Source organism: Colius striatus, chromosome 8 (genome assembly GCF_028858725.1).
Source record: "Colius striatus isolate bColStr4 chromosome 8, bColStr4.1.hap1, whole genome shotgun sequence".
NCBI lineage: Eukaryota > Metazoa > Chordata > Aves > Coliiformes > Coliidae > Colius > Colius striatus.
The window spans coordinates 685,600-699,391 of record NC_084766.1 but is presented as its reverse complement, the minus strand read 5'-3'; the positions used below and the strand labels follow the sequence as shown (position 1 = coordinate 699,391).

The window sequence follows — 13,792 nt, the reverse complement described above, 5'->3', positions numbered from 1 at the left end:
CCTCACGCATACATCCTGCCATTCCTCACACCCCAGCCACAGCTATTCCCCTCCTGTGGCTCCAGGATTGAACTATTGTGTTGTCCATTTCCCAGCGACAAGGGGTCTAGTTACAGGGTTATTGATTGGTTTTCATGCAGACAGATGGATCTGCCTTTGGTCTCCCCACCAAAATCCACCTCTGTATGGGCTGATTGTCACTGCTCCGGGGATAGGATTTCACCAGGAGACCACCCTCCATGCAAACATCCTTCACCCAGGCCATGGATGGTAATAAATGGAGTCAGGCTGAGCCATAATAAAAGCAATTGAGTGGGTTACCTGTGCAGACATGAGATTTATACCTCCTCATATTTGATGTGATTGTTTTATTGAGTTCTCGGTGCAGTTAGGATGCCGTTTATTTATTTATTTATATGCCTACTTATCGGGGAAGAGGGGGGAGGCTGTCACAGGCAGCTGCTGCTCAGCCTCAGTCTCGGCACACACGAGCCCAGAGAAGAGGACTCTCCAGTTCTGCTCTGCCTTTTACCTAGACCCGGGCTTACTGAGTGAGCCTGGCCAGATATTTCATGTCCTGTAACAGACAAAGATGTTTGTTTCAGGATCCCTGAAACCTTGAGGACAGTCTGAATTACAAGCCTGGCAGAAACTAAGGGGCAAGCACTGATTATCTGAAAGAACCTTGCGAAGGGAGTTCCCGTTTATGCAGTGGTTGTGGACGATGGCTGTGAGCTGTGCACAGAGCCTCTTTATGCCATTGCAATAGAAAGAGTAGGCACCGGCCTCCCTTCTGACTGTCATCGTGTGTGAGCGTTGAGAAATATTAGCAGGTGCAAATTGATTGGAAATGAATATTTGTAAGTGCACTCTGAGGAGTTTGGGAACCAAGTGATTAGATTTGTGATTTCCAGCTGGGTAGATAGCCATATAAGTGCTACAAAATCAGCTCTCGGTTACTGGCACTAGAGAAAATTGGAGGCTAGCGCTGAATATCATACTGCCTAGTATTTCATCACAAGCCTAACGGTGTTTGTTGTGGGTTTTCCAGCTCTTCTAGTCAAGTGATAGCGTGAGAATTTCAGTTCTCATTTAACAAAGTACGTTTCCAGTGCTTGGGGTGGCGGCTGGTAAAGGGGCTCTCTGAAGGCTCAAAGGACTGCACTGTTAAGGTGTTTGTAGAGTTGTTTAGTGGGAGTCAGATATCGAAATCCCTTTAAAAATTTAGGGTAGAAAAGAGAAAACAAGTAGAAACAAACCCACGTTATATTACAAGGACTTATGATTTCTATGCCAGTTGCATGATTTAGGCTCTGCCGTGGCATTTTAAACAGTTGGGCCTGGTGAACATGACCATGCTTGTACAGGCTCCAGGAGATTAATTTGGATTACAGTGGAAGAAATCCTTATTCCCGCTAGCTTTTGCTTTGGAGAAAAACTCAAACATTTCTGATGCCTTCATGAGCAGTAATCATCATCAGAGCCATCTACACACCGATGGGATTTCCTAAAGCCCTGGTTTATCTGCACGGATGTCAGGCCCATGACAAGTGCTTTTGGAATTCTCTACCTTTCCATTTATAGAGACCCTCCCCAAAAGTGGGATCCCTACGTATTTTGCTGATTGTAAGTAGAGAGCCTAAACTCCATTTGAATGTCAACATGCCTTAATTAAAGACCAGGGAATCTGAGTGAAGCTCAGCCCCGTTCAAGCGTTTCCATCTTTTTGTTCAGGTAACAGGGAAATGTTTTCTTTGAATGAGCTTTAGCATCAGAGGTGGGTTTTTGGTGATGTTTGATAATCGGTTGAGAACACAGCTTTGCTTTGTATGCATCATGTCATCGTATCAGGAAGCGTCCAGCTGGCCTGCCAAAGCATTATCTACCTCTTTAGCCTACACAAGATTCTTATTGTATGTTTTCTTGTTATTGATGCCATCTACTTATATATATTCCAAGAAATCAGGAGTTCCTCTGGGATGCAATTCCACAACACCATGGACATCCCTGTGAGGGGAGGCCTTAGCCTGTGTTTAAATGCTTCCTTCCTTGTTTCCCTCCCTTCATTCCTGGCCATACTGTTTTGTTTAAACATGAATAGTCCTGTTGGAGGGACCGTGCCCTTCAGATCACTCTGTTCTCACCACTTTGTCATTGCTTGGCCAAGCCACTTACATTTTCTCCTCTTTTCTCCCAAAGTCAAATGAGTTTTTTCACATAATAGTGACTCTGGTAAATGAGGTTTAGCTCCGTAAGACTCACTCACCCAGCACAGAAATGCAGCTACCTCTCTGGCAGACTGCAGCAATCATTCACTAGATGCAAAAGCTTGGAAATGTTTCACTTCCAGCAAAAATCAAGCTTTCAGTACATCTACAGAAAAAGGAAAGGCTGGGATTTCGAGGTGACAAAGAGACCGACGTGGTTCTGAACTTTGAGGTTCGCAGAGCAGGGAGCTCAGAACTTGCCAGGCACAACCAATTTTGCTTGCTAACTGCCTCTGTTGAGCTAATACCTCTGCAATATGAAAATCAGAAAAAATGTGGCTAGGTGGTTGTAGTTGCCACCATACAACCTTTCACTGGCCAGATAGGAGGACTAAGACAAAGAGAAATGCTGTGAGCATTCATTTTCAGCCGCAGTAACATTGTCTGTAACCTCTGCTTTATGAGCCTGTCCTTTATTTGCAATGATAAAAAGAGATAATACCAAGTTTGTGAATCTGAATTTAAAAGAGTATATTCTCTGTAATGATGCCTTGTGTGACCTGATCACTTTCTTGGCTCAGCTGAAGCAGCTGGCAGTAGAAGCCTTCCACCTTGAGACTGTGCCCTGAAGCAGGGAATCTCATGGGAACCTTAGACTCAGCTAAGGGAGAGGATCCCTGCTAGGATCCCAAGTTCTGTTTGCGTGCTGAGAAGTGCCCGATTACGAGACCTGGTGAACTCCGTTGGGTACCAGCGGGCGAGTTTTCTGCCCTGGTGCCTTGCACCAACACAGTGTCAGTCAGAGACTAATCCAGCCTACGTGGCCAGTCTAATCCTTGGCTTCTCTATTGAGAAAACTGACTAGTGGCTCCTAAATAATGATGGTGGTGATAGATTCGTGTGGCACACGCCGTGCTTGCTGGCTAAATGTGTGCAATTCACCCCATGTTCACTGCAGGCCGAGCAGTTGGCACTGCTTTTGGTCACTACAAACAACCTGCCACTAGACATGCTCTGTGCTCTTCTGACTTCTCCCCAGACTTGTTACCTGTCCTCCAAGAATTCCAGGTTTGTTGGATAGGAGAGGCAGGGAGCGAGTCACCAGTGACATCGGCCAGGGGGCCCTTTGGGGCGATTCTGAGGTGAGGCTGGCAAGAGTGACTCAGAGAGCTTTGTTTGCATAACATCGATTTCTTCAGCATATGACACGGCCCCTAACCTAATCCGCCTCCTTTTGCCAGGCTCCACTGTTTGTCTTGAGACATTACGTTCACCTCAGTCGAGATTCTGTTCAGTTCCATCTCCCTTGCATGGGCTAAAGCCTCAGCTGATGTAAAACAACCTAGCTCCAGCTTTGTTCATGTTACGTGATGCACTCCATTTGTAGTGAAAGACCACAGTGAGTTTCACAAAGGTGGCTAAATTCTGGTGTTTTCGTTTTGCAGAGAGCAAAGCCGCCTCGCAGGGAGTCGGACCCGAGATCGGCCGGGAAGTCAGCGGCAGAACCGGTAAGAGAAATCTGGTTTCCCGAGCTGCTGTTCTCTGAGCCACAAGCCTGCCCGTGGCCGCTGCCACTGGCCACCTGCTCAGTAATATTTCAGAGTACAAGTGTGTTTTGCTGGTCATTGCAGCCTGAGTCAATGTGTATGTCTTTCCTTACGTATTTTTAAAAGGCACATAATTCTTGGAGGCTTCAGCTAAGAATCATCAGCCACTTGTTACATAATGAAACAGGAAACATCACCCCAGGCCAAGCCCCTAGTGCTAGAAATTAACATACACTCAGCACCCAAGAGAAGGCTCAAAAACATCTAATGGCTTGGCTGAGGTAATACATCCTAAACTCTAGTTAGGTCTGCTCTCAGAACTCAGGGTGCACAGTGTATCCAGAAGGCTGCCTGAACTCCAGAATGCCCTGGCTTCAGCAGTGCCTGGACGAGGACTGACTGGGAGTCTCTAGTGCTGAACCTGGCTGCAGAAGAGCTGGGGTAGAGGAACAGACTGAAGGGAATGGGGGTGTTTCGCTTTGCCTTTTTAGACCTGTAAGGAATTTTTTTTAATGTAAGAGAAGCAGGAAATCATGTTTAAACTGCAATGTCTACTTGCTGCATAACCGTGAACGTGTGCCTGTCATGTGCTCTGTCCTCTTCCTGCTAAAGTACACTAATTCAAACAATTTTTCTGGGGAGATTATTATCTCACTAAACTGTGTTCTTGGGCTAACTGTACATGCTGCAAAACAACACAAACATTCCCATTAACATCTGACCCCAAGTTTGTACTTGGGACACCACTGCGAGGCTTACAGCAGTATCTAAAGCCAGCTGAAATACCCTAACCCGAAGTGACCAGAGATGGCTCATTTGTGGACATACGATAGATGGAAAAGTTTGGCCTGGCAAGGTGCTCAGGTCATTTAAAGTAAGCACAAATTGTTTACCAAAGAATTAAGAGCTTCTGTCACTTGCCTGCTTCTGAATCACAAGCACTATGTGTATGTGTGTGTGTTTACGTGTACCTATGTCCGTATGTGTGTACACCCACACATGCTGTAGTCTGTGTGGTACTGATGTCTGAAGCAGGAACAGGGAAGCTCCCAGTACAGAGATAACTGCTCTTGCTTGATGCTGTCGCTTCTGGTGCACTTTGCTGATTAACCAGTATACTCTCTAGCCCTTTTCGCTGTAATTAAAGGAAAACTACCGCAGAGTAGAAGACTTTATGTTTTTGCTGAATCTTAACAGGGTAGTTAAGGCTTTCAACAGGGTTTGTATCTAGCCTTTGTCTGCGTGAGTTTGGTATGGACAAGTTTCTGATCAGTCTCGGTAGCGGATTATGTTTCGTCCCAAATGCATTGTGATATGTTCAGGGCAGTGCAATGTAGGCACATAGAATTCATGTATCAAAAAACATAATTAATGGAAAATTGATTTTAAAATGTTTCAGAGAGGCTTAAAATCTGGAATTGAAACGGCGTTGTTTTGTGGCCTCACCTGAAAGCCTTTGTTAACGTCAGATTAATACCCAGGAAGAAAATAAAACGTAATTAATTCCTTTTCAGCAAATCCTATCATAACCAAGGACTTTTTCTTTCCCATGTCCATTTTGAAGTGCAATATTCAGTCTGTCTAGACACATCGGTGGCTCCTGGTTCTGTAAATGTCTCACAGTCTCAAGAAGTTAAACTGATCACGGACATAGTTCTAACAGTTCTGGACACTGGGCCAATGCAGATTTTGCTTTATAAACTCCACTTTTTGAAAAAATGAGCAGACAGATATTTTTAGGCTAGGGTTTTAAATTGTTGTCTATCAGAAGCTGCTCAGAGACTCCTCAGGGTGTTAGATTGTCTCCAATTTGCGATCGTACCACAGGTAAGGGATGTGCTGGGACACGGGATTGGCCCAATCCTATATATCTATTTCGACAATGGGGGAGAGAAGAATGTGTATTTAAATTGAGAACAGTCTCCTCTTTGCATTTTGTGAGTTTTGTGAGCTGCAGTGGTGAAGCTTTCGCTCATGTCTGCAGCACCAGGATCAAGCCCTCGCACACTCGCTCTTTCCTGCTCCGCTGTACTTTTGCCCAGTTGCCGCCCTGTCCCTGCCTGGCGCAGACTCGCACGCTGCATGACCTGCGATATGGTGGGCTTACTTCCTTGGGATGATGGGCTGCCTTCCTCACTGGGTTTGGGGAGCCTCATACAAAGGTGAACAGTGGGATCTTTAAAAGGAATAGGGAAAGAATCGTATGAAGCCTAAATGCTCTTGTGCGTTGGCGATTACACACTCAAGTGCCACCGCAGCGTGAGTCAAACGAGGTGGGTCACAGCTTTCATAGAATAATACTTCAGAGCTACAAAGCACTTGTCCTCCTCAAGGCATTTTATAAGCTCATCTGTTCCCTTCTGAGAGGGATCAGTTTTCATTTCCAGGGTGGGGAAACTGAGGCACATAACCCCCAAAGCCCTGCCACAAACTGGTAGTGAAGGTGGGAACAGAACTTGGTGCTCAGCCTTCTGCCTGGGACGTGACAACCCAGACACAAGGCGCTGGGTCCAGCAAGTGGGAGGCTGAGACTTGAGCGTGTGGACGCTCACGTACCTTCAGCTGGCCCAGGTGAACGTTTGTGCTGGGTCTCTAATCTGCTCTTCCTCCAAAGAGCCCCCAGCCATTCCTCTGGACTTCTGTCCCCCCAGCCCAACTCCTCCCAGGGAGAGCTGGCTGTCCTTCTGCAGCTGCCTTTGTCAGGTGTCTGAATGTCAAACCGTTATTATTTCAATACCTGACTGAGAGAGTAACAGAGACCTGGAGGTTTTTTAGGAGGGTGTATAATTAGCCGATCAGTATTATGTTACCCTGTTCATAACTTAATAACCATTTTAATACAGATGGCACACACAGGGATAATTTCCTAGGGTAGCCTAGCAGTATATTACAGAGACAGTGTGTCTGAGGGAATCTTTCTTAGCCAAGGTACATTCCACTAGCTAATTCTACCTGCTGTTTTCAAGATGATTTGGGATAATTCCATATCATTTGCAAAATATTAAAACCCATTTATATAGGATGCCAGATTTAGAAATACACAGTCTGAGTTATTAGACATATTTTGATAAATCTGCCGTGCAAAACGTAAGACAGAAATACCGCTGTGCTTTCGCTATTTATTTCTCGCCTCCCTTGCTATAAATAGAACAGACTAAAAGGAATAACACCGGGCTAAACTTGTTATATATCGGAAGGGCCAATATGCTGCCGTGCGGGGTCTGAGCTGTGCGGGCACTCCAGGAGCCTGCATGGCCTGTGCCCTGTGCGCGTTTATCCGAGTGGGAAATGCCGTGTATTTGGGGTCGCGTGCAAAGTTTCGGCTGTTCTCCCTGTGTTGGCGAGGTGTTCTGTGCCTGTGTGTGCACGCTTTGCAAACGTCCCCGGCGCACTGTTTCTAGCAGTTGCATCTCTGTGGGCATAGTGGAGGCGGCCGTACATACGTGGCGCTGAACCGGCGCAGTTACTGTGCATGTAAGTGTTGTGTGTTGCCGAGGTGTGGAGATCTGATGTGTGTTGCATTCGGATGCGCAGGGACGTGAGCGCTCTGAGCACTTTGCCGAGTGTTACCGGGTGATCACATCTATCACCGGCCCTTTCTTCCTGCATCGATCCTTTTTTAAGTTTTGCCTGTCATATCGTTATTTTTGCCACCTCAAACCCGACACCAAATCTGAGTCCCTCCACCAACGAAAGTCGCACCCTAGCAGCTGAAGGGGAGGGGAGAGGGGGTGACGGGGTGATATCGTTCACTAGTGCCAGATGGGTCTTGCCTCCCGCAGCCCCGGGGGCAGGCAGGGACCGGACCGCGCCGGGCCGGCGGGGCAAAGCGCAGCCCAGCCAGGGCAAGGGAGCGGCCGCGCAAGTCCTCTGTGCCCCGAGGCTGGCGATGAGGAGTGAATCGGAGGCGCGGGTGCAAGGGGAGCTTTCCCCAGCAGCCGGCGGCGCGGGACTGTGAGCCCGGCTGTGCAGCGAGTAACGGCAGCTTGTCGGTTCGGAGCCTGGCAAAGCTACCGCTTATTTACACGCTCGGAGGAGGTAACAGGAACAACCCGGCTCCGCCGTCCGACACCCCGCCGGTCCGAACAGCAACCGCGACCTTGAGGGCTGCTGGGCAGTTCATCTGCCCTAGCAGCAGCGCTGCCCGCCCCGGGCTGGCCCGGGCCCGGCGGCCGGCGCAAGCTGCAGCCCTGCAGCCAGCCCCGGGGCAGGACCCTCTCCCTCGCTGCCCGGGCACGGAGGAACAGGCAGCCAACTCCGGCCCCGCTGCCCGGGCATGGGCTGGGGGTCGTGGCGGGGCCGGGAGCGCCCGCTGGGCCGGAGCCGGGGCTGGGGCACGCTGTGTCTAACCTGACCAGGGAAGGATTAGGCGGTCGGCGCTGTTGAGGGGGGTTTTTTGGGGCCGAAAAGAGGCGATGGAGCCGCGAGCAGGGCCGCAGGTTGCCCTTACCTGTTAATGGAGGAGACGCTGGGGACCGTGTCGTTGTCGCAGATGCCCTCGGCCAGTAGCCTGTCCCGGATCTCCCAAGCAAACATTGTCGGGTTTTGTCTCTTGTACTCGGCGATTTTATCCACTACTTTTGGGGTCGCCACTTTGGGTTTGGAGCCGCCGATCACGCCGGGCTTGATGCTCCCCGTCTCGTAATACCTGCACAAAGGATGGTCAGTGAGCTGCCTTGCCCGCAACAACCGCGCCATCCCGGAACATCCCGGTGCCCGGCAGTCCCTCGGAACGCCCCGCAGTCCCCGGCCCCGCGGCCCACCTCGGCTTCGGCGCGCCGGGGCGCGGCGTCGGGCTGCGGCCGCCCGGGTGCCGCATGGCGCTGCTCCGCGCCCCGCCGGGCCACCGGGGCTGGGGCCGGAGGAGCCCCTTCTCCTCCTCTCCAGGGCTCGCTCCCGCTTTGCGTTTTTTTATTATTCTCCTTCTTCCCTCCCCTCCCCTCTCTTTTTTTTTTTTTGTTTCATTTGTGTGTGTGTGCGGAGCGAGGGGCGCGGGGCTGTCGCTGCCTCCCCTTCCCCCGCCTTACGCCCATACTCTCGTTTCTGGGCCGGGGATCGGGAAACAAAACGGGAACCCTCGGCCCCATGCTGCCGGCCGGAGGCGAAGCCCGCCGGGCGGCCGGGGAGGGGGCGCGGGAAGCTGGCGGTGCCGGGCTCTCACCCCCCGCCCCCTCCTCTCCCGGCTCGGGGGCTGGCGGGGCCGTGGGTGCGAGAGCGTGGTTGATGACCCTCCCACACCCCCAACCGCCCCGGTCCCTCAGAGGCGGGTGCCAGTACGGGGCAGCCCCAGACTATCTCCTCGCCGGCCGTGAGCTCTGCCCGCCGCAGCGGCTCGGCCCGTCCTTGGCAGAGGGCACGGCCGCGTACAGGCACCGGCCCCGGGGCTCTGCCGCCGGCTGACCCCGCTCCGCGCCCGAGCAGCCGGGCCCGGGGCGCTGAGGCCCCCCGGCTTGCCTCTGGGGATCTTTCACACCGCATTTGGCGGCGATCGCTTACCGCGGGTGTTTATTTATTTGCCCCGCTGTTTGTTTATTTACCCGTGTATTTGCTAAGGCCGCTCACGGATTGTTGTGAGTTGAGGAATTTGTTTTGTTTTTGGGATTGGGATTTTTTTGGTCGTTATTTCGCTTTTTTCTCCTCTGTCCCTTCTCCCTAACAACCCCCCTCCCTTCCTCCGCCTCCCGCCCACCCCTTGCAAATCGTTTGTCTTCCCCGGAGTTTGCAAACACCGCCGGCGGGGGAGAGCACGTCCTTGCCGGCTGGAGGAGGGGGCCCTGCGCTGCCCGGGCTCCCGCGGCGCGGAGGTGCCGGGGCCGCTCGGGGAGAGCCCAGCGCCGCGGGGAGGGCGGGAGGTCACAGCGGAGCGGGGAAGGGACGCACCGCTGCCGTCCCAGGGGAGGCGAAGGAGCTGCCTCTTTCCTTACCTGCCCAGGATCTTGCTGACACAACCGTGGCTGACCCGCAGCTGCCTGGAAATGTCACAGGGCCGGACCCCCTGGTGAGCCAGCTCCACTATCCTTTGTCTCACCACGTCAGGTAGGGGCCTGCCGTTCACAAACACCCCCCCGAGCTGGTTCACACCCCCGTGCCCTGCTGGGGAAAGAGAAAGAAAAAACACAACAACCCACGCACACCAGAAACACACCGTTAGTCGTGGATTCTTTGCCACTCGTGCTACAAAATCACCAGTCACTACAGATGGATGGAGGTGATGGCGGGGGGTCGAGAGGGGGGAATAACACGTGAAGGAGGGAGAGAAAAAGAGAGATAGAAAGGGAAAAAATAAAACCAAACGGAGAACGAGAGAAAGAAAATTGGAGAAAGAACGACAGAGAAGGAAAGGGAAAAGAAAAAGGAAGAGAAGAAAAAGAGAGGCAGAAAAGATAAAATGGGAATGAAAGAGGAAGGAGGAAAGATGGGAAGGAAAGAGAAGGCAGAATGAATTTTCCCCAGCTGGGGACTGTCCCCCCGCTGCACGCCGCGGTCCCTCCCAGGGCCAGGGAACCCCTCTTCATCCCGCGGTCCCCTCCCGGGACGCAGAGCGTCCATCTCTCGGGGCCGTTGCGGCGGGGCGCGGAGGGGGCAGTGCCCCTCTCCCGAGAACTGGGGAGAGATGCGCTCCTGAGCTGCGGAGCTCAGCTGCCCAGCGGCGCCGGCCGGGCGCTGCCGCAGCCCCATTCTCTCTGCTCCTGGGCTTTTCCTCGCTCCTTTCATTTTCTTTACACGGTTTTCTCTCTCATTGTCAATTACAGTTCCTGGCGAACCGCGCCCTTCCTCGCCCCGCGGCGTGTCCCCTGTGCAACGCGGCCTCCCGTTATTTTCGGATACGAACCGAAGGGATTCAGAGAGAAAAAGAGAAAGGGGAGAAATGTAGGGAGAGAGAAAGGAAATATTTTGTGTCCCGCGGCCGGTGCTCATTTACAGACAGACCTTCTGTCTCCTCAGCTTTCGATCTTTAAAGCAAAAATCATCCAGTTAAAAAAAATCTAACAGAGGGACAGGATTCCGTTTTTTTCCCCCCACACAAACATAATTCATGGAGAATTTGAAACACTCCGTTTTTCTCCGTTCTTCTCTTTGCAGGCAACCCCCCGCACTCTCGGCTAGGACTGCCGAGATCGCTTTTTTCCCCCCGATCTGTTGTTCTCCATTTCGAGATATAACTAGAGAGGGAGAAAAAATTGTGCACCTGCCAAGAGTGGTCAGGAGGAACGGAGTGAGGGGAATAAAGGGAAACGTCTCCTGTTGGGGCTGGTCAGGAGCGGCGGCGTGAGCCGCTTGGCCCGGGCGGGAGATGCGCACCCGGCGCGGTGCCGGGCCGCCGGCGCTGCCACCCGGGCGGCTCTGCCCCCGGCATACCCCGCTGATAGAGCTGTGGAGCGCACTCTGTATTAAAGCTTTCCTTTCACACAACCCTAACCTTCTGTCTCTCCCTCGACAAGAGATCTTAGTTCGCTTTGCAGTTTGCTGAAAAATGATCTGTTTGTATTTTCGCTGTTTTTTTTTTCTCCCTTGCTTCTGACACTGACTTATTGGCTCTGAACTTAGTGGAAACTCTCATTGCCCTGCGATCGATCCAAGTCCTTTCGCACAAATAGAGTTTTTTCATCGCCCCCACCCCTACAGTAACACCTCTGCACATCCCCTCCCAGCCGCCTCGCCAGGGGGCCGACTGCTTCCCTGTCCCCTTCCCCGGTGAGACGGAGTTATTTTGTTGTATTCGTTTGTCAGTCTTTCTTAAAACACCTTTAGGGTTTCAGAGGGGAGGGGGCATGTGTTTATCTTCCTCCTCTAAACCCACGGGTCTATACTGCCGTGTGTTTTCTTCATCTGTTCAGAAGCCATTCTGCACATGTTGCCTCTAAAGTTACAACACAGCAATTTCTTCGTCAACTCTACGATAAATAATTCAAAGCACCTTTTATAACTCGCATTACAAAGTATTAAAAGGCAACAGATGCAAAAAAGATTAAAAATTAATAATTGAAATTACTGCAGCGCGGATATTTTTCACACGAGTTTGTTTTGCTCTGCCCTGTGGTTTCCTGAGGCTGTCTCTATCGGAGCAGATATTTAGGTGTATTTCCCTGCGTGTGGGTGCCGGCGCCTGCCCGCCCCTCACCCTGCCGCCGCCCCGCGCTGCCGCCGCGGCCCCCGCGCTCGCCTGCCTTGCGTTGCGAACCGACAGCTGGGTGCGGACCTCTAGAAATACACTTTCGGGAACAAATCTAATCTGGGGGGTTGTTGGCGGCTTTTTGTGTTCTGCTTTTGTTCAAAATCGCTGCGGAATGTCGGTGCAGTTTTCGCAGCCGTCGGCAGCGCGGTGCGTGCAGCGGCTCCGCGGCGCTCGGCCGCGGGCAGGATGGCTGCCGCCGCTCCGGCACGCAGCGCGCCGCACAAAGCACCGGCAGCGTCTGCTGCACGGACTCTTCTCTGTTCAACATCTGCGAAAATTAAAGCCTACATTTTAAGACAGGTGCCCTGGAAATCATTCATTTGGAAACCGGAAGGCAGTTACGTACGTCCGCGTTCGGGGATCTGATCATGGGTTTGTGCTTCTGCGCCTTTCTTCTCCGGGCAAAATCAGCGTGTTTTTTTTTTTAAACTTGAAGCATTTACATTTTATATCTTTTTGGTTTGTTTTTATGCAGCGGGCAGGGCGTGTCCTCAAAAGTTTCAGTGTCAAAAGTTACAAATTGCCCTTAATTATTCATTTCCTGACTCGAGATGCTCTCAGTCTCGGCTTTCTGTTTGTTTGGTGGTTTGGGTTGTGGTTTTTTTCCTTTCCTTTAAATCTCGGAATTATTTTCACTCCATGAGGCGAAATTAAAGTCCCTGAAAATACCCTGTTACAGTCCCCGAGAAAAGGGGCTTTTCGCTTTCCTTCGCTTCTTATAGAAAGGTTCTTTAAAGTGAAAATACATCCAGAATGCACTTTCTTCTGTGCCAGGAATGCATTGAAATGCACACTGGGGATCTAGTAAATGAACCAGGAGGGACCGTGACTCCTTGGGAGCCTCCTAAGCTGCCAGATTTCCTAGACATACAATTGTCCTATTTTTCCCACAGTCCAACCTTTCCTCAAACCAAACTAAACAAAACCAAACCCAAACGAAGGATGGAACAGCCGCCGACCAACCCGCCATTAATTTGAAACTGGCGTCTCCCCTCTCTGCCACTGAAATCCGAAATCAAACCAAACGGCATCAGCTCGCGGGGGAAACTGGGTGTTCAGGGCCACGCAGGGTGTCGGGGAGCCCTGGCCTGGCGGGGCAGGGACGGCGCAGGATCCAGCCCGAGGGGCTGACAAGGCTCTGGATGAAGTAGCGTTGTCTGAGGGGCGATGGGGACGGTCCCTTTGCAGAGGATTGATCTGGGGAGGGGTGTGTTTTCTTTCGCCCGCACACGGCAGGCAGCACCGGTAGAGCCGCACACAGCCCTCTGCCCCTCGGGCTGGGGTCCTGGCCCCTGCCCCGCCGCCGGCACGGAGCTCTGCTCCCTCCGGACCCGGGGCTGCCCGGAACCCCGGCTCCGCCGCCGAGGCCGGCTATGCCCTTGCTAAGTCTGCTGCACGCCTAAGCCCGGTTCCGGCCGCGGGAGGAAAGGCTGGACCTGGAGGAGGATCAGGTGAAGAATGGTTGGGGAAGGAGGAATGGAGGGATGAGAGAGAGGGAGAGCAGCGGAAGGAGCCGGGCTCCAGTACTCACGGTGCATTGCTGAGAAGGGATCTGCCTTGCAGTGCATATCCATGGGGAGGCAAAGGAAGGGAAAGAAATCGGCTGAAGCCGCCGTTTCGCCTCTAAAACTCAACTTCAAGACTTAGGGGAGAAAAAAAACAAAAAACAAACCAAACAAAAAAAAAAAAAGGAAAACGATACACAGAAGGAGAGGAGAAGAGGGGAGCGACGGAGCGCGCTGCCCCCCTGCCCGGCGGAGCAGGCAGCGGAGTACTTTCCGGGGGGCCGGAGCGCTGTGCTGGCTTTGGGGCGGCGGGGCGGCGGAGTCAGCAGAGTCCGTGGGAGCGAGGGGCTGGCGGCG

The 13,792-nt window shown here is 52.2% G+C and overlaps 1 protein-coding gene across 6 annotated transcripts in view; it reads right to left on the bottom strand.

Moving 5' to 3' along the window:
• PAX2 (paired box 2) overlaps positions 1–13,564 on the bottom strand; it is a 79,730-nt gene extending 66,166 nt beyond the window's left edge. For 3 of the 6 annotated variants that reach the window (XM_062001849.1, XM_062001848.1, XM_062001850.1), the window contains exons 1-3: positions 13,462–13,504; positions 9,679–9,847; positions 8,205–8,402 (exon numbers count right to left, since the gene is read on the bottom strand). In XM_062001849.1, coding sequence (XP_061857833.1) covers positions 8,205–8,402; positions 9,679–9,847; positions 13,462–13,504 — 410 coding nt within the window. Of the gene's footprint in view, positions 1–8,204; positions 8,403–9,678; positions 9,848–13,461 lie in introns of all 6 variants that reach the window. The other 3 variants (XM_062001851.1, XM_062001852.1, XM_062001853.1) reach the window with 2 other exon arrangements.
• Positions 13,565–13,792: the final 228 nt, after the last annotated feature.